Below are 24456 nucleotides of genomic sequence, written 5' to 3'. Positions count from 1 at the left end.
GAGATCACTCTTGTAAAAGAGACCCAATCCTGGTCTCTTGAGTTCTCACCTGGTTAAACATTATAAACTTGACAAGATGGCCTGAGGCCAGAGCTGTAGCATGAAAGCTGTGAGTCTGCCTGCTGCACGTATTTCATTCTGTGCTTTTATCACCTGAAATCAAAAGGGAAGTTCGACCTCTGTATGCCCAGGACTTCCCTTTTTAGGACCCGCCCCCTCTTGCTTAGGCTCTGCCTCATCCTGCTTAGGCCCCACTCCTTCATCTAGACACTATGGTAGGCATGTTTGGGTGGTGGGGGTGGCAAAAGTCAGGGAAGGGATGGGGCAGCTTCACGACGACAACAACCACCACAATCCCTCTTAGAGCAGCAAGCTAATAACGGATGCTGCAGCGGGCAGCGTGTGCGTGTGCGTGCTGTGCGAGTGCTGCACGTACAGGGCAGGGCGTTGACGTCGATGACATAGTGCCGCCCGGTGCCGTTCTCCACGATCACGTCCACGCCGACGAGCGTCACGTGCAGCGCGTCCTGCAGGGCGCGCACCACCTTGTGCACCCAGCGCTCGCACAGCGGCATCGGCATGGGCGGTTCCTCGTCGTCCAACTGGAGACCATTCAAAATGAGCGTCGTTAAAGGGATCACCGCTAAACCGGGTTCACAATCGGTTACCGCGTTGCCAAAAGCCAGGAAGCGGTAACCGATTCCGGCGGAAGTTTAGTAACGAACGCAGCGATTGGCACGCGCGAACATGAACAACGCTTCACGGTAAAAAGTTAAAGGTACAGCCTTGCAATTTCTTTGCAAGGCTGAACCTTTGGTGGATGAGCCCACACTGGAGGAAGATCTACCGGGCATTTTTGTCTGCTCTTCTTCCACGCTGACGAGGCGTGTTGGAAGAGGTGGAAGTACCCACGCTTTACTCCGCCACATTGCACCTGCTGATCGACTCACTGTGGCGCCTCCCTTTGTTTCTCAGTTAAAAGGTAGAACATTTACATTCAGAACTCAACATTCCGATTTATTGCTTGTGAGAAACCAGCGACCGGTTTTTGGCCACGTATTTTATGCCAGTTACGGGTAATGCAACAAAACCGATGTAATCCCAAACCCTCGTGGAGATGCAGCGTTAGTGACCCGCGCTCGCACGCACCGGCGGGCAACGCCTGTCGCGTTATTTTAACACGTGTCCACAACCTTTGATTTTTACACGTCAGCATTACAGTACTGCCACTTTATACCTTGGATTTTCTATAATCTACGCCTCGAGTTGGCTGGGCTCTTCTCTACCCCAACAGCGACTCTGTTGTTGTTGGTAGTGGCTGCCGTGGGCCACTGCCACCAACACCACCGACGCAACTGGCTAAACCGGATTTTTTGCGTAACCAATAAGCATCGAATTAAATTGAAACGGCGGAAAAAGTTTGAAAGACATAATCGTGACATCGAAGAGGTGGGAGTAACTAATACTGACACGGATATTTTAAAATTGCTCTAACTTTTCAATTTGTGCTATTAAAGTAATTATTTTGCCAGACTAATCTTTAAATCCAACAGAATATAAAAAAAAATATTTTCACAATACATATTATCACGGCATTGTATTACATAAAAGAAGACTACTTTTAGTGTGCCAAGTACAGGCTTGTGAGTAGAGTATGAAAAAGACAGCCGTCTCTTATTTTGCTGCGGCAGAGCAACGCGTCCTCTACGAGTAATCGCAAACAAAAACGTCAAAGTGAATTTCTGCTCGAATGAGCTTTGAGAGCGGTGATGGGGATTCCACATTCCTATGGCTGGGGCAAGTCTCCTCCTCTGGACAACCACCGTTGACTATCAGCACACCGGGTGGCATTCACGAAGCATAAACGCTTCCCTCTGCCTCATACTGGCTGGTCCGCACCGCTCACGTTGCCGTTGGCTTTTACAAATAAGCTGGTAAGTGGGATGCTGCCCGTCTGCGAAGATGTTTATCCTGCATGGGTGAGGCTTTCTCCGTTCACACCTTTCTCCTCCCACGCAAAATACTCGCAGAGGAATGTATCGGTGTTGTGACACCAGCGACAGTTTTCTTGGGTACACAGAGTATAATAATCGACATCACGGGACCTCCTTTGTCAGTACCAAAATATGAGATTAGGTTTTTTCCCCTTTTTTCTGGCAACAAAAAAAGTATTCTCATAATTTGGAACTGGCAAAGGAGGTGCATGATGTAGCTGCTCACCCCGAGCTCTCATCACTCTGACAGTGCAGCGTTGTCTTTGTGCTGTGTACGCCTTATGGCGTCCTCTGATCTAACACCGTTTGAGACGAGGCTCAAAAGAAAGCTGTCTCTGGTGTGGACCAATCAGATTCAAGGACAATGCATCATAGTATCAGAGTGTGTTTTTTGTTTGCATTCTGACCACGAGTATTGTGGTTAATGCAGACATGATTCCTTGGAAAAGGTGTTTTTTTCTGCCAGAAAAAAAGGGTAAAGAAACCTATTCTCAAAGTATAATAATAATATATTTTACTCGGGAAAGCCATGGTGAGTAAACTTACGACTGAGAGAGGGGAGTTCTTGTTTGGTTTGCAGACCTCATGGCTGTGAAAGAAAACCGTGTCTGCATCTGCAAGGCGACATCACCGCAGTGAAACTTTAATGAGTGCATGACACCGACTAATACATCATTTTTTACAATATATTATATAATGCATCCGAGGTGAATAAAAAAAAATGTGCTATCGGTTCACATTACGAGGTATCAGTAGGAAGCATACTTCGGGTTGCCACCTGTCCTGGTTTTCCCAGGATCCTCCTCTTTATGAGATCGCCGCCCTATAATATCTGCAAGTCTTCCGGGGACATTACCAGTCTCAGCTTGTCAGTTGCGTAACCATACACTTGTCAAGTCACGTCCTTCTCCCCTCTTACAATATTTCTGGATATTCCACTTTACATAACATGTGTGTCGGTTTAATTGTATCTATGAGGTGGCAACCCACGACTGCTAAGGACTTGAGGACACGGCCACTATTTCAGTTTGTTTGCTTTTATCCACAAATTAAAATCGTGTTCTTGCCATGACACTAGGACGTTTTCGTTTGTAACTCCTACAACTCGCAGTGTACCACAGAGCTACTTCTGAAATCACTTCAATAGGCCTCTTTCATCCACGCTCGGGGCATACCTTTGATATGCCTTGCGAGGAGTGTTCATTGCATGCGTATAATGCCAACTTGTTAAATTCTCAAAGCTGGAAAATCCATAGGCGACTTGTTTTTTACGTGCTGGGTTTTATTGTGCAGTTATTGGTGACTGGACTGAGACCAGCAACTCGTGAAATATGAGAACCCGGTTTCATCTTTGACAGTTGCTTGGAATTTGAGCGCAGGATCTACATGTTCTGTCACAGGCATCATTGATCACTGCGACAGTCCACCCGACTGCCTTCTCGTGCAGCTAAAACTTTGCTTATTGTTAATGCAGGACACTGTTAATGAAGGACATGAATACAAAAAAAAGCAGAATGCATTTCATCATGAACGCTTGCTATTTACAGAAAATATATACAGCACTGGCCCTTCTTCAGATCAGAGGGAGAGAAGGGCAGAGAGATTGACAGCATGTATACTTGGAGATCACATGTTACTTGTAAATCTAGATTGAATATTCATTTCCTTAGAACTGCTTTTTGTGTTACTTTGTCGTCCTTCCCCCGCACCTCCGATTAGCACGGTTGTGACCACCATGCATTGAACAGGTGCTATAGGCTGCCATGTCCCCCACGTGCTCCCTTGCCTTCACCAACCTGCGCCAAACAGCGTGAAGTGTGGCCAAATAAACCCCCCAGGGCCCCCCCACGGCATGGGGAGGCCCTCATTCAGCAGTGGATTGACAAAGAGCTCGACAACAGAATGATGAAGGTGGCGAAAAGTTCGAACACTCTCTCTCTGGAACAACGCACGACGCACTGTGCTCTATCCCGAGTCCTACTTGGGTTAAGTAAAACGTGAAAGTTTGCACGCTCTCTCTCTCTGGAACAACGCACCGTGCTCTCCCTGTGGGAAGTTTTTGATGGAGAGCCGCAGGCTGTGCACCCAGCGAGTGCCCACCACGTACACCTTGTGCAACACGGCGTTGTGGTTGATGAAGCTCTGCGCCACGCACGGGAGCCGCACGTCCCTCAGGCCCCGACGCCCAAAAATCACCATCATCTGCAGGAGTCAACGCGGGGAGGCAATCATCGCCCACCAAGCGCGTCACTAGATTTTATCCCGGGCCGACGTTAAATTAGCTACGGCGCCATCGGCTGGGCCAGGCCGAGCGGATGAGCGACTGCGGGCGATGCGACGGGCAAGACGAGAGATCTGCGTTATTCTTTGAAGAAAATAAAACTAAACGTGCCAAGCTGCCAACGCGTCGTGGGTTATTCGTGAGGCTACCATTTTGGCGAGGACACTTTTGGGGGGAAGGGAAATTGACGGCCGAGGGGTGGGAAAAAAAAAAAGCACAATTCGTGGAAAAAACGGTCGGCAGGGGAGCAAATAATGATGTCCCTGTTTAATAACAAAGCTCCCACCCGAGGACACGAGTGTCGGAGCAGCCCAACGCCCCTCCCCTCAACACGCCCCCACCTGGCAACCATGACCCAGGCACCGCCCCACCCACCAAGAATCTGCAAATCTGATTGGGCGACCTAAAATACATTCTAAGGGAAAAGTCGAAGTGATTTCCTGCCGCTCAAATGAGCATTGAGGCAGTGCTCAGCCCTGAGCCAGTGGTGGAAAATACAATTGCCTATGACAAGGATGAGCCTCTCCAAAGGCTTCGTGGCTTCCACTCAAAGTGATATCTTTTTTTGGAATGCTAAATCTGTAATGAATTAAGTGCATCATAAGTTTGAACAACATCATTGCATTTACATTTAGTCCAGGACTAACATTTACCAAATTAGCATGGTTGGCTACGTACGATGCGAAATAAATTGCGCGTACACACACGTCGCCATGAGACCTTACCTCGTTAGAGTTGTTTGCTTCAGCCACTTTTGTCTTACAAACTGCAAAAGGCAAAAGGATGTGAACACGTGATAGAAAAGTGCATCATTTAAACATCTCAGATGAATGTAGACTGCAAGATGTATAGAGCACTAACTTGTATTGATTTGACCTCTATGGCCTCTCTATTTATGTGCAATGAATCAGGGTCATTGCCCAAAACGTCACCTATTGTGTTTGTCATTGACAAACACATTGTCATTTCGTCTGTGCTTGTGCACCACTGCCAACGCAGTATCACCACACAATTTGGATTCTCATAGCTGTGCATGTCTTTGGTTCTTTCTCAGCAATCCCAGTAGGTGGTGGAGGCTCCAACTCGACACTCTCCCCAAAATGTTAACAAGCTCGAGAAGCTGTGATGTCATCTTCTGCTGACGTTCTCCCACACAAGGCGATGCACTGCCAGCTGCTTTCGAACGCAAATTTAATTGTCTTGTGACATTGATGGCAATGCTACAATTTGATGTAATTTTAGGTAAAATAAAGAAACAACACCGGACTCATCGATGGCCGGTGCCCCCTAGGCATTCCCCTCCCTGGCTGTGCGGCACCCTGCCCAGTGTTGAACTGCTCCCCTCCCTGCCCAGTGTTGAGCTGCTCCCCTCCCTGCCCAGTGTTGAGCTGCTCCGCTCCCTGGCTGTGCAGCGCCCTGCCCAGCGCTGTTCGCGATTGGGAGACAGCGGCGGAGTTTAAATCCTGCCTCAGCAACCACCGTGGTGGCGAGGAGCTGTCGTCTCCCTCGCCCGGTACACCAGAGGGCATCGTGGGTTCCACCCCGACCCGGATGATGCCGCCTGTTGTATATTTCGAGTTCGAGTGTTCTCTCTCCCTCCCCGTGGTTGGTGGATTTTTCTCTGGGTCCCACCCGTTTTACCCCCCACATTCAGAAACGTGCGCTCAGATTATTTGGCTGTGACTATAAATTCCCAGGTGTGATGATATAAGCCACTGTGCGGTGAGCTATCAAGTCTGGTCAGGTTGCATTTGACAGAGAGCCAATAGCTCAGTGGGAATTACCTGGTAAATACAAAAAAAATGCAAACCGCAGTAGTTTATTTACTCTTGCTTTCAGTTCTCTAAATTATCTCCTATTTGTCTTCTCAGTATTTCCTCCGCACGGCGAACAACTTATTTATTTATGGTGACGCACGGCACCGTGAACACCTTGTAGAAAGGCGCTTTGTAAAGGTGATTTGCCATCACCGTTGGCGCTGGGTGAACGTTTCTCTTGCGAGCGCGTGGGCTCCCATGCGGGGCTTGCATGCTGCATTGTCACCGTGACGCCCCCGTCTCACCGAATGGAAACGTGACACCGTGCTGAGCCATCAGGTCGCAGATCTCGCCCGGATCTGATGTCTTGAGCTCCACGAAGTTGGGAATGCAGATCCCATCATCTGCTGCTGCCCACAAGCAGGTTAAGGCAACGATCAACGGCATTCTTCCGTGGAAAGGCCACCTTGAGCTGGTACGTTAAACGCTCTGTCATTGGGGTATCTAACTCACGGTTGAAAAGGTTGTGTATATAGTAGTGTATAGTGATTTAGTGTAGCTAAGGGACGAATGGGGTGTGAAAGTTTGAATATGACGGCTCAGGAAAGAGTAGTCGTAGTAATAATAATATAGTCAGCTGACCGGTTAGCCAGCCAGTTAAGTACTGTGGCGTAAGAGCATTTAAATAACAATGGAAAGGTTGAATACAGTAAAGTGATGTACCGTAATTAAGTGCCAAATAAGGTATCATTTAGAATATTTTGCAGTTCGGAACAAAAAAAATATACATACATTAAAAAATTATGTAGAATGATATACAAATTTAACTAAACTAAAGTTTTGTGCAATCAATAAAAAAATATACGTATCATTCTAACTGGGTGTCTACTCAACTAATCATTCTTTTGGGCTTGAATAAATCAATACCACTTTTTGGAAATACAATAACAGTGGTTGAAATGGACTAAATGATCCCTGACATTTGAATGTGGATCTTTCAACAGTGGCTCATAACCAACTGTGGAAATAATGACTGTCAAATGCTGTGGACATGTGGCATAGTATCATGTCACATCCTTTAATGCAAACAAATAAAAAATGTGTTAAACTAGAATAGGTGTACAAGCCTCCTCCACAGGGGCTAATCTTGGCATCAATGGAACCATATGTTGGTGGTCCCACGAGGCTTTAAATATCCCTTACCACATCAGCCTATCTCTTCTTTAGCCTGTCATGTCCCCAATTAGCCCCCTCTAAGCAGCCAAATAGGCTCCTTGAGGCATGCAGTAGCTTTGTTCGTGGGCTACATGACCCAGCAAATGGGGGGACTCTGTCCAGACCTCTCAGTGGTGTACGAGCTCCTCACAATGCAGACTTGGTAAAATCAAGATGGATAATGGACAAGCTGACCTGCAAGTGTTTATGCTAACGAAGACAAAGATACCTCCTCGCCCTATAGGCCTTCACAGACTGCAAGTGCTGCTGTTAGCGAGCACCGATGAAGGCCGGAACGGCACACGAGGGGGTGGGTGGCCAGCACCAGGCCCCGCTGCCATTCGTCTCCCCAGTGGCGATGTTTACACACAGCCTCAGGTACTCATTTTAGGCCGAGTCGACCTAGGGGAGACCCAGGACCGGTTCAAATAATCATCAATGACATTGGTGGCCGTGAGCGGGAATCGAACATGGATGGCCGGGTTTGTAGCGCAGCTCACCAATCCATGTGCCACCGCTCTCCCTACACACACACGCAGGTGTGCCCCTGACCTGTTCCACCTTGCTGTAGGCGTCTGATGAGCGAGTAGGTGACCTCTCGGTCCAGGAGGGTCTTTATGCTGTCCAGGGGGTCCATTACCACCATGCCTGGCCTGGAGGTGATGTACTCCTGCGAGCCCACACGGAACCACACTCCATGAGCTTCAGGACCTATGAGTTCACACCTCACCACCGACATAACCAGAAATGTCTCGTCTCTTGTGTGCCAATGAGAAAATCACTCTGAACAATTCATACATTACATATTCTATTCAAATTTGGTTTATTCATATCACAGCTTTACAGTCGAATTGAACATACTTTGAGATTATTGCATGGACCTTGTTTAGACCTTACTAATAGTGATTTGGGGATGAGGATTACAATGACGACGATGATAATGCCAAGGACACGCACCTGGAAGTCATCTATGATTCTGCGTGCTCGTGTATCCCCGGTGCTGGCATTGTGCATCTCCTCCGTGAGCCGGTGGATGAGCACCTGGAAGGAGCCCTGCTCGCTCAGAGGCCGCGTCTGGTTTATCTGAAAAAAGATCAACAAAGATCCCCGTATAGCCTTAACAGACTGTAGGGGCAAGTGTTGTTAGCCTAGCACCTATGAAGGCCGGCACAGCACACAAGGGGGTGGGTGGCCAGCACCACGCGCGACCGCCTTTGTCTCCCTAGTGGCGAAGTTTACACACCGCACCAGGTACTCATTTGAAGCAGAGTCGACCTAGGGGAGGCCCAGGACCGGTTTAGATAATCGTCACTGGTGTTGGCCGCGAGCGGGAATCGAACTTGGGTCGCCATGTGCGCAGCGCCACGTGCTAAACGCTAAACTACCGCTCCCCACGTGCACACACGTGCAAAAACCCTCCTCTGAGACTACATACACTGGAGTCTACCGGGACATGCGCCATTAGCGGGCACCTATATTAAAGCCGGAAGGTACACAAAAAAGGTCAATGGACCCACTCACACCAGAACCTCCCTGTGGTCAGTGTTGACCGTATCATTGTCAACCTAGAAAAGGCTCAGGACAGATTCACAAACCAATTTACAACGGTGATGAGCATCACAAGTCAGGGATGAACGATGGATATTGTGGCACTGCGGTGCAAAGGGATCACCCACGACGATAGCACTCGGCACGAGCAGAAGCGTGCGTTGCCTCGGTACACTTGCAAAGAGTAACCCTCCACTGGATTGTTAAAATTACTTCAGAAAGTGAAAAGATATATGTTGCATTACGTGACGATTACAACAAATCATATTTTTCCATGAAACAAACTCGATAAATGTACAGCGTTGATAGAAGGCATGTTGGTGTCACTCCTTTATATATCAAGTTAATGATGTAAATTATCACGCCACGCCGGAGATTTAATTATGAAATCTTGGGGGTTGCAATCCAATTGAGAATTATTTCATCATCTTGTTTTTAACTGCGTCGTTTGCACAGGATAACGTCGCCAACCTGACCTTCCCATCTCCGCCCTGACCAATCAACCACCTGCACCTGGGGCAGCATTGGCACACGGTGTAACTGTCGTCCTCCAAAGCTGTTCCCCCATATCTGACCTTTCACATATCCGCCTATACCTCAATCCCCAGCGAGTCGGATACGCGACGTTGTACCGTATACTTTCTTCTTCATTCCGTCTCGATTCACTTTTTTTTTACTCCGTTATCTTGACCGTCACACGAGCACTCATTTGCATCCAACTTTCAAAATCTTGAACAAACACAAGATCCAGGTTCGATTTTGGAAATCTTTTTGGAAAATATTTCCAAAATCTTGAACTAACACAAGATCCAGGTTCGATTCAACACAGTACACAAAATCCGTGATTTGATCCCATCTGTGAAAGATGTGATTCCTGACATGCACTACCCTGGTGTCTACAAACTAAGTTGTGTCTGCGGCAGTGGTTACATTGGGGAAACGAAACATGTCTCGGACCGTGTTCGCAAACGCAAGGCAGATTTGAAACACGGCAGAACCAATACCTCTACCGTGGTTGATCACTGTTTGAACGCGGTGGGCTCACACGATATTGTTTTTTTCCGAGACCAAGGTACTCTGCAAACCTTCGGGCTACCATCAAAGATTTGTCCATGAAGCCATCCAGATTTATAAACACAGACATAACTTCAATCGAGAAGATGGATACAAATTAAGCAATCATTGGAAGGACGTGATCAACCAGGTGAAGTTTTAACTGCTTTGATGTTACCTTCCTACCTGCCAATATTAGCCGACTCTCAAATTTCCGGGCCCTAGCAGAGTTCGGCCCTCGCTGAGCTTATATTTCCAAACCAAATTTCTCTCTCCTACTCGCTCTCTCCTGCTCGCTCCTACATTAGCTGCCCTGCCCATCTCTAAACCTTGATAAACAGCCTGCCTCAGTAGAAGATTTCTTCTTCACCTGAAGACGCTTGCTTGTGTTGCGATCGAAACGTCGTGATCTATTATTTTTTCGACCTACGTGACTTTACCGAAAGAACCAAAGAGTATATATTGTTCACTTTCATCTTTTGGATTTTGAATGTTGTGAATCTGGTACAGTATAGTTGTGCATTTTGCTTTGCGGTGCTAAATTAAGAAATGCTGACGCATTGTTCTATAAATAGACGAGCTTTCTGGTTAATCCTCGCTTCAAACTGGAATTGAAAAATGTGGACAAACCCTGCTTAAAATACAAGGGCTATATTTGCCAGTTTCATAAAAAAGAATGTTGTATGTGCATCTTGTAAACGACATTGAAGCAATATTTTAGCACAGTCGTGTCTGTGTATTAACATCACCTTTATCACTTCTATTTTCTTTTCCCTAAAAGGAAAAAAATACTGTCAATTAATGGGATATATACACACAAATTAGTTCACACACACACACGGGTGACTCAAAAGGTAACAATTATAAGACAGCTTCTTACATGACATGCTGTAATTATCAGGTTCCGCGTACTATTCAGTAATTCCATTACTGTGGAATGTACCGAGACCGCATATTTAACAAAAAACTCACATTCGTCAACAGCACCACGGCCTTAAAAGAAAACCGATATAAAAGAAAACCGATATAAAAGAAAACCGATATAAAAGAAAACCGATATAAAAGGCCACATTTTGGACGACCCTTCGTCATAGCACCTGAATCACTGCACACGTGTCACAGACTTGGAATTGTTATATAACTCAGAACACAAATAGTCATTAGCATCATCTAATGGTTGTTAAGTCACCGTTTGCCGAGCAGAGAGTGGCTTCACGGGTTCGAGACTGGACAGGATGTGTGTCAAGGATGTCTTCTTTCTCCGTATTTGTCTAACCCAGGGGTGGAGATCATTTTGCTTACTGAGGGCAGTATAGGACTTTCATTACCTCGGCAGGCCGTACGTGAGCACACACCTCGGCCACTTCTGGAGGGATTGTTTACAGAAGACGCGCGAGGGAGAAGGGAAGGCGAAAGAAGCGTGTTGGATGGGCGGCACGAGAGCGATGCTTGGGATGACCGCGGTGGATGCGCGCCGAGGTCGGTGCGAGTCCGCGAGAGACGGAGGCGATATTGTGCATGCCGTCACAGCCGTTCAGACCTCTGGGCATTCCGGTTAATGGTACACAAGCCTTCAGCGTGTGACATAGGCACGTGTTTGTGTGGATGGGTGCAATTCACGTGGTGGTCAGGGGCCACATACGAGTGGAGTCGCCAATGGAAATATGGGTCGGGTGCTCCGTAAGGCTCGCACGGTACTCGGGCACACTGCGATTAATCTCCGGTGTGAATAGGTGCGAAGTGTATGTCCACAACAATACGAGACTCCACTCACAGACTGAATCTCAGCCGTCTCTAGACCGGCTGAATAAAGAATGTAAACAAGGAGAGGCTCCAGCACTACCGTGCAGGTTTTCGCAGCGGTGCTGTAAAGCTCTTCGATGTATTTTCGGGGTTGTGCCGCACGTTTTCTTTGGAAATGATGTCAAGACTTGTCGCTTCACATGTTGGGAGCTTGTCAGAGTATTAATTCAAATGAATACATTTCTCTCTTCTAAAACCATGAGAGAAAGTGGCACTAATCTGTATATACATGCTACAAGCATATGGAAGTATGCATCTCCATAACATCCAACTCATGGTGAAATTCTATATGCTCAAGAGCTAAATTCCAATATTGAATGTGGTTGCCAAGAGTAGACTTCAGGAGAGAGTTTGTGTAGTTTGCTATTCCTCCGTTGAAGGAGTGCAGACTGTCCATAGTTTGCATTGCATGGCCACAATCACAGTACTGTGGCTTGTCGTCTTTAATGCATTTCTATGGGTCCGTGTCTTTGATTTTCCATTCATGAAGGAGACCTGCGCATCGGTCCGTCGATGTTCTGATGCGGTTGATGGTTCCACCGGTGTCTTCGAGAAGGAATGTCAAAGCCAGGAGGTGCAGTGATGTTTGGTGCAATTGGCGTTAGTTTATGTGAGGCAGCCATTAGCCCAAACCCTGACGTCACTGCCCCCCCCCCCCCCGTGCTCACCGGCAGGTCTCTGCAAACTCCTCCATGTCCATGTCACGGAGTTTAGTGCCACTGACCCAGATTCCTACCCGGCCTCGGAAAGTCATACCGCCAGCAACCCGGGTCACCCTGGGAACAAAAGACAGAGACAAGAAGACCCTTCAAACAACCTTCAACAGACTGGTAGCGCTGTTAGCGAGCAGCACCTATGAAGGCCGGAACGGCACACGAGGGGGCGGGTGGCCAACGCCACGCCCAGCCGCCTTGGTCTCCCCCGTGCTTGTGTTTACACAAGGTGGACCAGGTCCTCATTTGCAGTTGAGTCGACCTAGGGGAGGCCCAGGAGCGGTTCAACTATTCGTCACCGGTCTTGGTCATGAGCGGGTTGCTGGGTTCGTAGCGGTGTGCCAACCGCTGCCCCACCGCTCCCTGTCATGAGAACAATACAGGTGCACACATGCACATACATGAAAATACACACACATGCATATGCAACAGACACTAAATAAACTTTCTTCAATACACAAACACATAAAACAAAGATCCCCATGTAGCCCACATAGACCGTATGCAATATGGGGGGACTGCAGGCTTCTAGAGGCACTGTCAGCTATCGAGGGCAATCTGTCACCACCCCCTCAAACTCAATCGCCAATATTCCTCGCGACGGCACAGCTCAGGCTTGCCTCTGGCTCAAGTGAGCAATGCAGCTCTTTTTCAGAAGCGACCAGGCCACAAATGATAGCTTACCAAAGTGGCTTATCATCATGTGGAAATGTCTAGCAGCCAAATGCTCTAAATGCATGTTCCTAAATGTGGAGGGGAAAAACCGGAGGACCTGGAGAAATATCCACACGACCAAGGGGAGAGAGATATGCAAACTCCAAATATACAGGAGTCCGGCTCGGGGTTGAACAACCTCCTGTATACCAGGCGAAGTAGTTCACATTTCTGCTCTTGCATTCTGTCTCTCGGTCCGTGCTGCAATGCCCCTTGGTAGCCCTGCGAAGCCACCTCGTCTGCTGCTGTGAATGCTCTCGCCCCTTCTGAAGAGTCGTACCTCTTCTAGAAACTCCCCATCTCCCTGCATCACAATCCACCCTCCTCCTTTGGGAAATAAATCATCGGTCATAGATTTTAGAGAGGATAGAAGAAAACATATCTGGCTTTGTAATCCACAACCAGTATGGGGAGGTCTCTCATCAAATCGTATCGGTCATCTCTGGCAACGTACAAATCGTCTCCCACAGCCATTTGATCACAGATGATGCCGGAAATCATTATTCTCTTTTCAGGACTGTAACCTAACTCCTGCATCCATGGAACACCCCGTTCTGCACTGCTCTTATCAGTTGCCAACAACTCTTCTCCCATTTCTATGAATACGTCATGGATTGTAGCCCCTCCTATTGCCTGTTACAATACATCTCCCCACCACGTGCCCGACATCCTTCAGCCTTCCACCATGACTTCTTGTTGTTGTTGCAACAATCATCTCCAATACTAAAAACATGTTCTCTCATCCTCAATTCTCTGTCCACCAATATTAACCCGTCGTTGTCTTGCCACCATGACTCCCAACATTACCAGCTTTGCCAATGCCTCATCTAATCCGGTGCTGTTTCCTTAGCTATCAATACCGCTCCTGTCACTTCCATCCTGAAAATATACATTGGACCTCAAAACACCCCTGCAAACATCTATTCTTTCTCAATCGCCCTTTCTTCAGAAACGTCTTCGGGATGAGAGATTATCTTCCTTCTCCAAGCATTTCTCCCTTCATGGTCTCCAAGACCCACGGCAGCTTATTCTCCTACGTGGATGGTAAATGATTTATCGTCAGAACGTGGATCGCTTTCACTCAAAGTGCCTCTACACCTCTCTGCTGCTGTTGACATCGTAGACCACTCATCCTCCTTGAGTACACACAGAGACACTCATACAACATAGTGTACATACGCGTGCATACAACATAGTGTACATACGTGTGCATACAACATAGTGTACATACGCGTGCATACAACGTAGTGTACATACGTGTGCATACAACATAGTGTACATACGTGTGCATACAACATAGTGTACATACGCGTGCATACAACGTAGTGTACATACGCGTGCATACAACATAGTGTACATACGTGTGCATACAACGTAGTGTACATACGCGTGCATACAACATAGTGTACATACGTGTGCATACAACGTAGTGTACATACGCGTGCATACAACGTAGTGTACATACGCGTGCATACAACATAGTGTACATACGTGTGCATACAACGTAGTGTACATACGCGTGCATACAACATAGTGTACATACGCGTGCATACAACATAGTGTACATACGTGTGCATACAACGTAGTGTACATACGCGTGCATACAACATAGTGTACATACGCGTGCATACAACATAGTGTACATACGCGTGCATACAACATAGTGTACATACGTGTGCATACAACATAGTGTACATACGCGTGCATACAACATAGTGTACATACACGTGCATACAACATAGTGTACATACGCGTGCATACAACATAGTGTACATACGCGTGCATACAACGTAGTGTACATACGCGTGCAAACAACAACTGACGTTTGCCATTCAAGTGGCAGTGATGCCACCATGGCGCTTGTGCCCAGTCAGGTGCACTTTGAGGCCACAAGACTTGTGTGCGCACACAGAGACAAACGTACAGAGACACAAATGCATAAAACCTACGCGCACACAAATGTGCACACACATACAAAGACAAAGGTCCCCCATATAACGTTGTAGTTTTTTGTCTATATACGTGACTTATAGGCTAACGTTGCAAGGCAATGAGCCTCCATCAGCACAGAGGGCCACAGACTTGATGATTACCAGCTCCAGCCACTGATGGCGGAACGGCCTCCTGGTTATGGGATGAAATCTTCGGCCTCCTCTTCCACGCGAGCCAGGCGTCTAGGGCGAGGCGGCCGGGTTACTCACACTTGACCCCACCACAAGCGCACACCGATGGTCACCACCAACACCGCCACCATGCGCCTGCCTTGGGGACTCAGCATTGAGGGCGACACACCAAACACGACGACGACAAAATGTGTGGTGATCTTGTGCGAACTGGGGGGTTAACCTTCCCATATTTACAAAGCAGTTGTTATCACTGTGTACACAATTCATATGCTAAATATACTCGTCAGGAATTGACCCCTGATATTTTCCGAATGTGTGTATTATACACACAGTGAATTATACACACACACATACAGTGCATTACACACAGTGTATTACACACAGTCTATTATACACACAGTGTATTACACACACACACAGTGTATTATATATACACACGCAGTGTATTACACACACACAGTATATTACACACACACACAGTGTATTATATATACACACACGCAGTGTATTACACACACAGTGTATTATACACACACACACAGTGTATTACACACACACAGTATATTATACACAGTGTATTATACACAGTGTATTATACACACACACACAGTGTATTACACACACACAGTATATTATACACAGTGTATTATACACAGTGTATTATACACAGTGTATTACACACACACAGTATATTATACACACACAGTATATTATACACAGTGTATTATACACAGTGTATTATACACAGTGCATTACACACACACAGTGTATTACACACACACACACACAGTGTAATATACACACACACAGTGTAATATACACACACACAGTGTATTACACACACACGCAGTGTATCACACACACACAGTGTATTATACACAGTGTATTATACACACACACACAGTGCATTACACACACACAGTGTATTACACACACACACACACAGTGTATTATACACACACAGTGTAATATACACACACACAGTGTATTATACACACACAGTGTATTACACACACACGCAGTGTATTACACACACACACACACAGTGTATTATACACACACACAGTGTATTATACACACACAGTGTATTACACACACACACAGTGTATTATACACACACACACAGTGTAATATACACACACACACACAGTGTATTATACACACACAGTGTAATATACACACACACAGTGTATTATACACACACACACACAGTGTATTATACACACACAGTGTAATATACACACACACAGTGTATTATACACACACACACAGTGTAATATACACACACACACACAGTGTATTATACACACACAGTGTAATATACACACACACACAGTGTATTACACACACACGCAGTGTATTACACACACAGTGTATTACACACACACGCAGTGTATTACACACACAGTGTATTACACACACACACAGTGTATTATACACAAACATTGTATTATACACACACAGTGTATTATACACACACACAGTGTAATATACACACACACACAGTGTATTACACACACACATTGTATTATACACACACAGTGTATTACACACACACACAGTGTAATATACACACACACAAGTGTATTATACACACACACACACAGTGTATTATACACAAACATTGTATTATACACACAGTGTATTATACACACACACAGTGTATTATACACACACACACAGTGTATTATACACACACACAGTGTATTATAAACACACACAGTGTATTATACACACACACAGTGTATTATACACACTCACAGTGTATTATACACACACACAAGTGTATTATACACACACACACAGTGTATTATACACACACAGTGTATTATACACACACACAGTGTATTATACACACACACAGTGTATTATACACACACACAAGTGTATTATACACACACACAAGTGTATTATACACACACAGTGTATTATACAAACACACACACACAGTGTATTACACACACACACAGTATATTACACACACACAGTATATTATACACACACACAAACACGCAGTGTATTACACACACACACAGTGTATTATACACACACAGTGTATTATACACACACAGTGTATTATACACACACAGTGTATTATACACACACACACAGTGTATTACACACACACAGTGTATTATACACACACAGTGTATTATACACACACAGTGTATTATACACACACACACAGTGTATTACACACACACAGTGTATTATACACACAGTGTATTACACACACAGTGTATTATACATACACATACAGTGTATTACACACACACAGTGTATTATACACACAGTGTATTACACACACAGTGTATTACACACACAGTGTATTATATACACACACAGTGTATTATATACACACACAGTGTATTATACACACAGTGTATTATACACACAGTGTATTACACACACAGTGTATTATATACACACACAGTGTATTATACACACACAAACACACCGTGTATTATACACACACACACAGCTTACACCCTGTATTATCGATCTCTATCAGGACGAGCGTGGCATTCTACGAGGTGAATTGAACCCCTGAGTCCCGAGCGCCAATGGTGACTGTCTGTGGCGCCCTTGGGGGGCAGACGCAGGCCCCCCACTGTGACCAGCGTGGTGAAGTATGGTCAACCCACACGGCCCTTGGAGGGGTCACAAGCAATAGGGGTGAGACAAAGGGGGCTCTGTGATCGATGATCGATGTTCTCATCAACACAGACGCAGACACAACAAAGACAAAGACCCCCCCCCCCCGTAGTTTTATTTACGAGACTCTAGGGGGCAAGTGCTGCTAGCAGCACCACGCCCGGCCGCATTTGTCTCCCCAGTGGCGATGTTCACACACCGCACCGGGTACTCATTTGAGGTTGAGTCGACCTAGGGGAGGCCCAGAAGCGGGTTCAGGTATTCGTTACCGAAGTTGGCCGTTAACGGGAATCGAAATCGCGGGGTTGGTGGGGCGATGCGCTAACCACTGCGCCACCGCTCCCCACAACAACAGCAACAACACGTGCAGAGACAAAGCTCCCCCCCCCCCCCGCTTCTAACAAACTATTATGACGACTGGTGTGCACACTACAACATTAAATACACAAACAGGACTCTTCTTATATAGGCTACGACATGCATACGGATTAACGACGAACAATAACGGTGCTATTCACAACACACTCAACATTACTTTGTGTTATAGAGCCACTCGTGGACATACACAGAAGTAGCCAACTACAAAGGGGAGTCATTGACGAACGCAGTAAAACTCAAAATGCGAGAATCTCTCAGCTTAGAGGGCACCGCGTATCAAGTACAACACTGTACACAACACACTGTACACAACACACAGGCACTGTACACAACACACTGTACACAACACAAAGACACTGTACACAACACACCAGCAGGCAACGTGGCCCTACAGGTGACCACACATCAACACCTCCCCCCCCCCCTAGAACAACAACACGACTCACCACACATCAACACCACCCCCCCTAGAACAACAACACGACTCACCACACATCAACACCCCCCCCCCCCTCTAGAACAACAACAACACGTCTCACCACACATCAACACCACCCCCTCTAGAACAACAACAACACGGCTCACCACACATCAACACCACCTCCTCTAGAACAACAACAACACGTCTCACCACACATCAACACCACCCCCTCTAGAACAACAACACGACTCACCATACATCAACACCCCCCCCCTCTAGAACAACAACAACACGTCTCACCACACATCAACACCACCCCCTCTAGAACAACAACACGACTCACCACACATCAACACCACCCCCTCTAGAACAACAACAACACGACTCACCACACATCAACACCACCCCCTCTAGAACAACAACAACACGACTCACCACACATCAACACCCCCCCCCCCTTAGAACAACAACAACACGACTCACCACACATCAACAAACACCCCCTCTAGCACAACAACAACAACACGACTCACCATACATCAACACCCCCCCCCCCTCTAGAACAACAACACGCAGCTCACCACACCAAAGACAAAGATCCCCCGTGCAGCCTTTGAAAGAGTGTCGGGGCAAGTGCTGCAGCTATGGGGGCTGGCACGGCACACGAGGGGGGGGGGCATGCACCACGCCCGACCGCCTTTGTCTCCCCAGTGGCGATGCTCACTGCACACCGAGTCGAGCTCACACCACCACCACCGTGGGCAGACTTCGAGATCACATCAGAGAACCACCAAAGCACACGTGGTCTTCATTACACACACACACCAACACTACACACACACCAACACTACACACTCACCAACACTACACATACACTCACCAACACTACACACACACATTCACCAACACTACACACACACATTCACCAACACTACACACACACACCAACACTACACACACACCAACACTACACACTCACACTCACCAACACTACACACACACTCACCAACACTACACACACACCAACACAACACACCCACACTCACCAACACTACACACACGCTCACCAACACTACACACACACACTCACCAACACTACACACACACATTCACCAACACTACACACACACTCACCAACACTACACACACACATTCACCAACACTACACACACACTCACCAACAACACTACACACTCACCAACAACACTACACACACACTCACCAACAACACTACACACTCACCAACAACACTACACACTCACCAACAACACTACACACACACTCACCAACAACACTACACACACACTCACCAACACTACACACACTCACTCACACACACACTCACCAACACTACACACACACTACACCACGCACGCATGCTCACCACACAACAGGCGTCGGCTCGGCTCAGGTGACTCTGCCCAGGTGAGTTTGGAGCTCGGCGCTCAGCGCGTGTGACGAGCGCCGGCTACGTGTGGGGTGGGGGTGGGGGGGGGTGGTTGGTGGGGGTGGGTGGGGCGGGGCGTGGGGCGGGGTGTCGGGGTGTGGAGGGTGTGTGGGATGGGGTTCGTGGGGGGTGTGTGGGGTGTGTGGGTTGGTGGTGTGGGTGGGGTGGGGTGTGGGGGGGTGTGGGGTGGGTGGAGTGTGTGGGGGGAGTGCGGTGGGGCGGGGTGTGTGGGACGGGGTGTGTGTGGGATGGGGTGTGTGGGGTGGGTGGGGGGAGGGGTGTGTGGGGGGGGTGCGGCAGGGTGTGTGGGGTGTGTGGGGGTGTGTGGAGGGTGTGTGGGGTGGGTGGGGGGAGGGGTGCGGGGTGTGTTCCTGTGTGGGTGGTGTGGTGGGGGGGGGGAGCGGTGGCGCAGCGGTTAACGCGCAGCGCTGGGCACCCAAGTTCGATTCCCGCTCACGGCCAACACGAGTGACGAATATCTGAACCGGTACAGGGCTTCCCCTTGGTCTCAAATGAGTACCTGGTGCGGTGTGTAGTAAACATCGCCACTGGGGAGACAAAGGCGGCCGGGCGTGGTGCTGGCCACTCAACCCCCCTCGTGTGCCGTGCCGGCCTTCGCTAATAGAACTGGCCCCAATTTTCTGTTAGAGGCTATAGGGGGGGGGGGGTTCTTTGTCAGTTCAATACGCAGTAGGCTTTCACGACCAATATCATCCACAATATTGTTTTTTTGGGTTAAATCGCATAAATATAAATGTGTCGTTAAACTCGCCACCACCCGACACAGCCAATTAGTAAGGTTTGTCACGTAAACAGAACGTGGCAATTCGTCACTAGTACAGCACTAACCGGTGTGTCGGACAGCAAAGCCACAACATTTACAATCTGAGTTCGACGTTGCACCAGTAATTATAACCAGCTTCATCAGGCGGCAAGCAGCCACATTTATTAGGGATTCTTTGTGTTTGGAGTCTCAGGTAAATCTAAAGCTTCCGTCGGTTTTCTTGAATTTCTGCAGATGTTTTAGTTGTTCATTAACGCTGCTGATATTGTGCACTTCCAGAAGAAGGCCGTGTGAAGCCGATTGATTGTGCACATTTTAGTTTTATACGGAGAGACGGGTATAAATGGAGGTGATGTAGCTCGTCTCGTTTGTTACGAGTATTCTCCACAACGACGCCAACGATGTTTTTTTTTCTGTTGTGCGTTTTAATTTGGCGTAGCTACATCACCGGTCAGGTGGGGCCCTCATATGTGTCGGTTTGTCTCTCACGGTGGCACCTGGGCTATATGTGTCGCGCCCCCCCCTCTTGCCCGATCACACGAGTGCATACATGTTGTCGTTCCTTGACACTGTTGTTGAAAACAAACCTCATGGTGGTTTTCAAGGGGGCCCCAAATGGAAGCTTTGGCCACCAGGGATGGGCTGGAGGGGTCCAAGGCTCCCCTGACACTCGTCCCGCTGCTGGGATATTGCTGCTTCAAAGTCGGGCCCGCATCTTCAAGTGAGGTCTCTTATCTATACGTGGCACCTCACGAGCATTGGTTCAAATAACTCGGTCAACTTGGAACTTGTGGGCGGCCAATGCTGCGTGTCTACTGGAAGGCCCGAGTGCTGATGAGACACTGCCATGTCAGCAACGCTCCAGAGTTTGCCCGTATTTAATCAATGCTCCATATATCTTCATCATTGTTGTGGGTATACGATTGAACAAATTGAGTAGAATAATGCGTGAGTTGCTGTGCTTGCATAACGTTGTGTTTGTTATATAAGTGTTTTTAATTGAAATAAACTTGGCAGCACAGACAGGAGTCGAACTTGACTTGAGAGCTCTGTGACAATGAGGACCCTGATAGAAGGCCTTGAGGTTGACTCACAACGTGCCCGAGACATCCCCTCCTGCAGCTGCTCGTTATCGCCATCAGCTGTGCGCCTTACCAGGCACGGAGCACGAGGCCAAACACTGGAGGATAACATTGATGGCCAAGCTGTGGAGGTCCAATAAACACTTGCAAGGTCTCCTCCATTGCCTCGCAAGAGCGAGATAGCACTGCTTTGCCATGGGTAAGATCAGATGAGAACGGAAGTCATCAATATGTACACATTGGTCAAATCACGATGTTAGAATATCCACGCATGCCACCGCTGAACTGTGGGCAGACCAGCAGTGGCTGCGTCTCTGCGTGGTCCAGGGAGCCGAGGGGAATATCTCGTGCCATTGGAGAGCCGCTCCATCACGAGACGCGTCCCTACGCCGTCAAGACAAGGCACGAATAGCGGAAGGCAGTGGAGAAGCAGAAGAGGGGAGCTGTCACACAGCTGTAATGAAGAGCAAGGAGCCATAGAGGAGCTTTCAGGAGTCGAGGAGGTGAAACGATACAGCAGTGGAGCCGTTTGTGAGATGGATCTGAAGATGTCCCGTTGTTGCAGAGTGAACGCATGAAGAAGTCGTTGGTGAATACGTGGAGATAAGCACGACCCAAGGAGGAGATCCGCAACAGAGAGAGAGAACACTGACTGAACTGGACTGTGGAAATCGAGTTCTTTGTCGTCACCAACACGAGCTAAACAGTGACTTTACAACGACAAATCAGTGGGCTATCATCACGGTGAATGTGTGTGTCCAGCTGTCACCTGACGGGGAGAGAGTACTGTGCTGTCTACATCCACGAGGAGATCACGTGTCCACACTTCGTCGGAGTTCAGCACCGATTGAAACAGCTGCTGATGATGCCAGCTGCTGCTACCAGCTGTTGCTGCCAGCTGATTCTGCCAGCTGATGATACCAGCTGATACTGCGAGCTGCTGCTGCTAGCTGCTGATGCCAGCTGCTGATGCTGCTGCTGCCAGCTGCTGGCTGTGTCGCTGCGGTATTGCGCCATGAACGTGGAGCCGCACTGCACCGGAGCAGTCATAGCGCACAACGACCCCAGCAGGCAGGAGAAGCCGCCTGCTCGTCGACTTTGACGAAGGACACCACCAGACTGGGCTTCAAGTCCATCCATCAATACGCACCACAGCTACTTCGGGTCTGTGGTACCAAGTCTGTATTGATGTTGAGTCTACTTTTGGTATTAGTTTTTGTATGTTGATCACTTTCACATACAGAGCGTTGCCTGATTTATTTGCTGTTTGATTCATACCAATACCTTCGTAACAGTATGATAATGTATCCCGAACACCGGTTGCATACTAAAGACTGGTATTCTGGTTTTGAATCAAAATAAATACTGCTCGCATCAAAGTGCTGTTCCCGTGTGTGCTTTACCAGTGTGTTTAATCATTCCGTTGTGTGCGACAATATCAAACGAATTTGGTATCCGTAGGTTACCGTCATCATTCAATGATATCCTCGACAACAAAGCACTCAAATCATTAACAGTTACCAATTGGAATAACACCTTTCAGCATCATTCAATTCTCAATAATCATAACGATAAGTTCTACAGCGATGTAACATGGTGAGCCATTCACAAGCGCACTGAACAAACGACAAAAAAAAACATTCAACAACAATCACGAGTCTGTTGAAATAGTGAGAAGAAATATATGAAGTGTGAAAAGTGAGTTTTGAGTGAGGTTTCCAATTAAAATTTGGCCAATGACTCAGTGTCTACGGCAAGCGGGAGCATGACTATTCCAGCCACGTTGGCTGGCAATGAAAAAAACGCGGTAGCCAAACCCTTTGTTGTGTTAGGGGCACACACACACAGAGGGGTCACCGTGCTGCGCACAGGCCAGGCGACGTCAGGACCCACTGGGGGACCCTGACACACGCAGGAGTCGGCGAGACACTGGCCGGGGTGGTTGGCCACCCCACCCACCACCCAGTGCCTTGTCGCCTGGCAGACAAGGTGTGAACGCCACACGCGGCAAGTTCTGCGACCAGAGTAGCCTGCCGCCATGCAGCACGACGAGTCGCATGGGGGCACGCGACCACTGCACCACAGAGTTACTCGGAGTGGTCCAGAGAGCCACTTGCACACGAGGTGATCTGATCGCTGCATCTCCACGATGGAGGTCCTCTCAGGTGTGTGCCTCCCTTTGGCTGTCATTCCGTCACTAGTCTCGACCATCGGTCTGCACCCCTTCAAGCGAAGTGTCCTGCCTGTCAAGATGTCTCTGACTGCACGTGTTGTCTTATCCGTAGGCTCCTCCTTCTGTCTCTCAGTTTAATTACAAGCATGCACCTCTCTGCATTTCTCTGTGAACATTTCAGTTTTTATTACATTTACTTTGTGAATTTCCACGTTTCCAATCCATATGTTGTCGAATGTTATATTAGCCGATTGAAAACGTTGTACTTTAGGAACGTTGGTGTGTTGCTTTTCAATTCACTTTCTAAAATAA

General features: G+C 47.6%; 2 protein-coding genes across 4 annotated transcripts in view; one reads left to right on the top strand and one right to left on the bottom strand.

Annotated features, from left to right (window-relative positions):
- LOC144943107 (snake venom vascular endothelial growth factor toxin HF-like) overlaps positions 1-24456 on the top strand; it is a 328067-nt gene that overhangs the window by 142468 nt on the left and 161143 nt on the right. The gene's annotated exons all lie outside the window — the stretch shown is intronic.
- LOC144943102 (inositol-tetrakisphosphate 1-kinase-like) overlaps positions 1-24456 on the bottom strand; it is a 35291-nt gene that overhangs the window by 3828 nt on the left and 7007 nt on the right. Inside the window, exons 1-10 of one of the 3 annotated variants that reach the window (XM_078870273.1) lie at positions 20043-20115; positions 12320-12427; positions 10598-10622; positions 8205-8330; positions 7800-7917; positions 6338-6442; positions 5001-5041; positions 4031-4196; positions 2541-2608; positions 437-602 (exon numbers count right to left, since the gene is read on the bottom strand). In XM_078870273.1, the coding sequence (XP_078726399.1) occupies positions 437-602; positions 2541-2608; positions 4031-4196; positions 5001-5041; positions 6338-6442; positions 7800-7917; positions 8205-8330; positions 10598-10622; positions 12320-12405 (901 nt within the window). In that variant the 5' untranslated portion in view covers positions 12406-12427; positions 20043-20115. Of the gene's footprint in view, positions 1-436; positions 603-2540; positions 2609-4030; positions 4197-5000; positions 5042-6337; positions 6443-7799; positions 7918-8204; positions 8331-10597; positions 10623-12319; positions 12428-20042; positions 20116-24456 lie in introns of those variants that run through there. The other 2 variants (XM_078870272.1, XM_078870274.1) reach the window with 2 other exon arrangements.

This window comes from Lampetra fluviatilis, chromosome 30 (assembly GCF_964198595.1).
Source record: "Lampetra fluviatilis chromosome 30, kcLamFluv1.1, whole genome shotgun sequence".
NCBI classification, from domain to species: domain Eukaryota; kingdom Metazoa; phylum Chordata; class Hyperoartia; order Petromyzontiformes; family Petromyzontidae; genus Lampetra; species Lampetra fluviatilis.
This window is presented reverse-complemented; position numbering and strand designations above follow the sequence as displayed.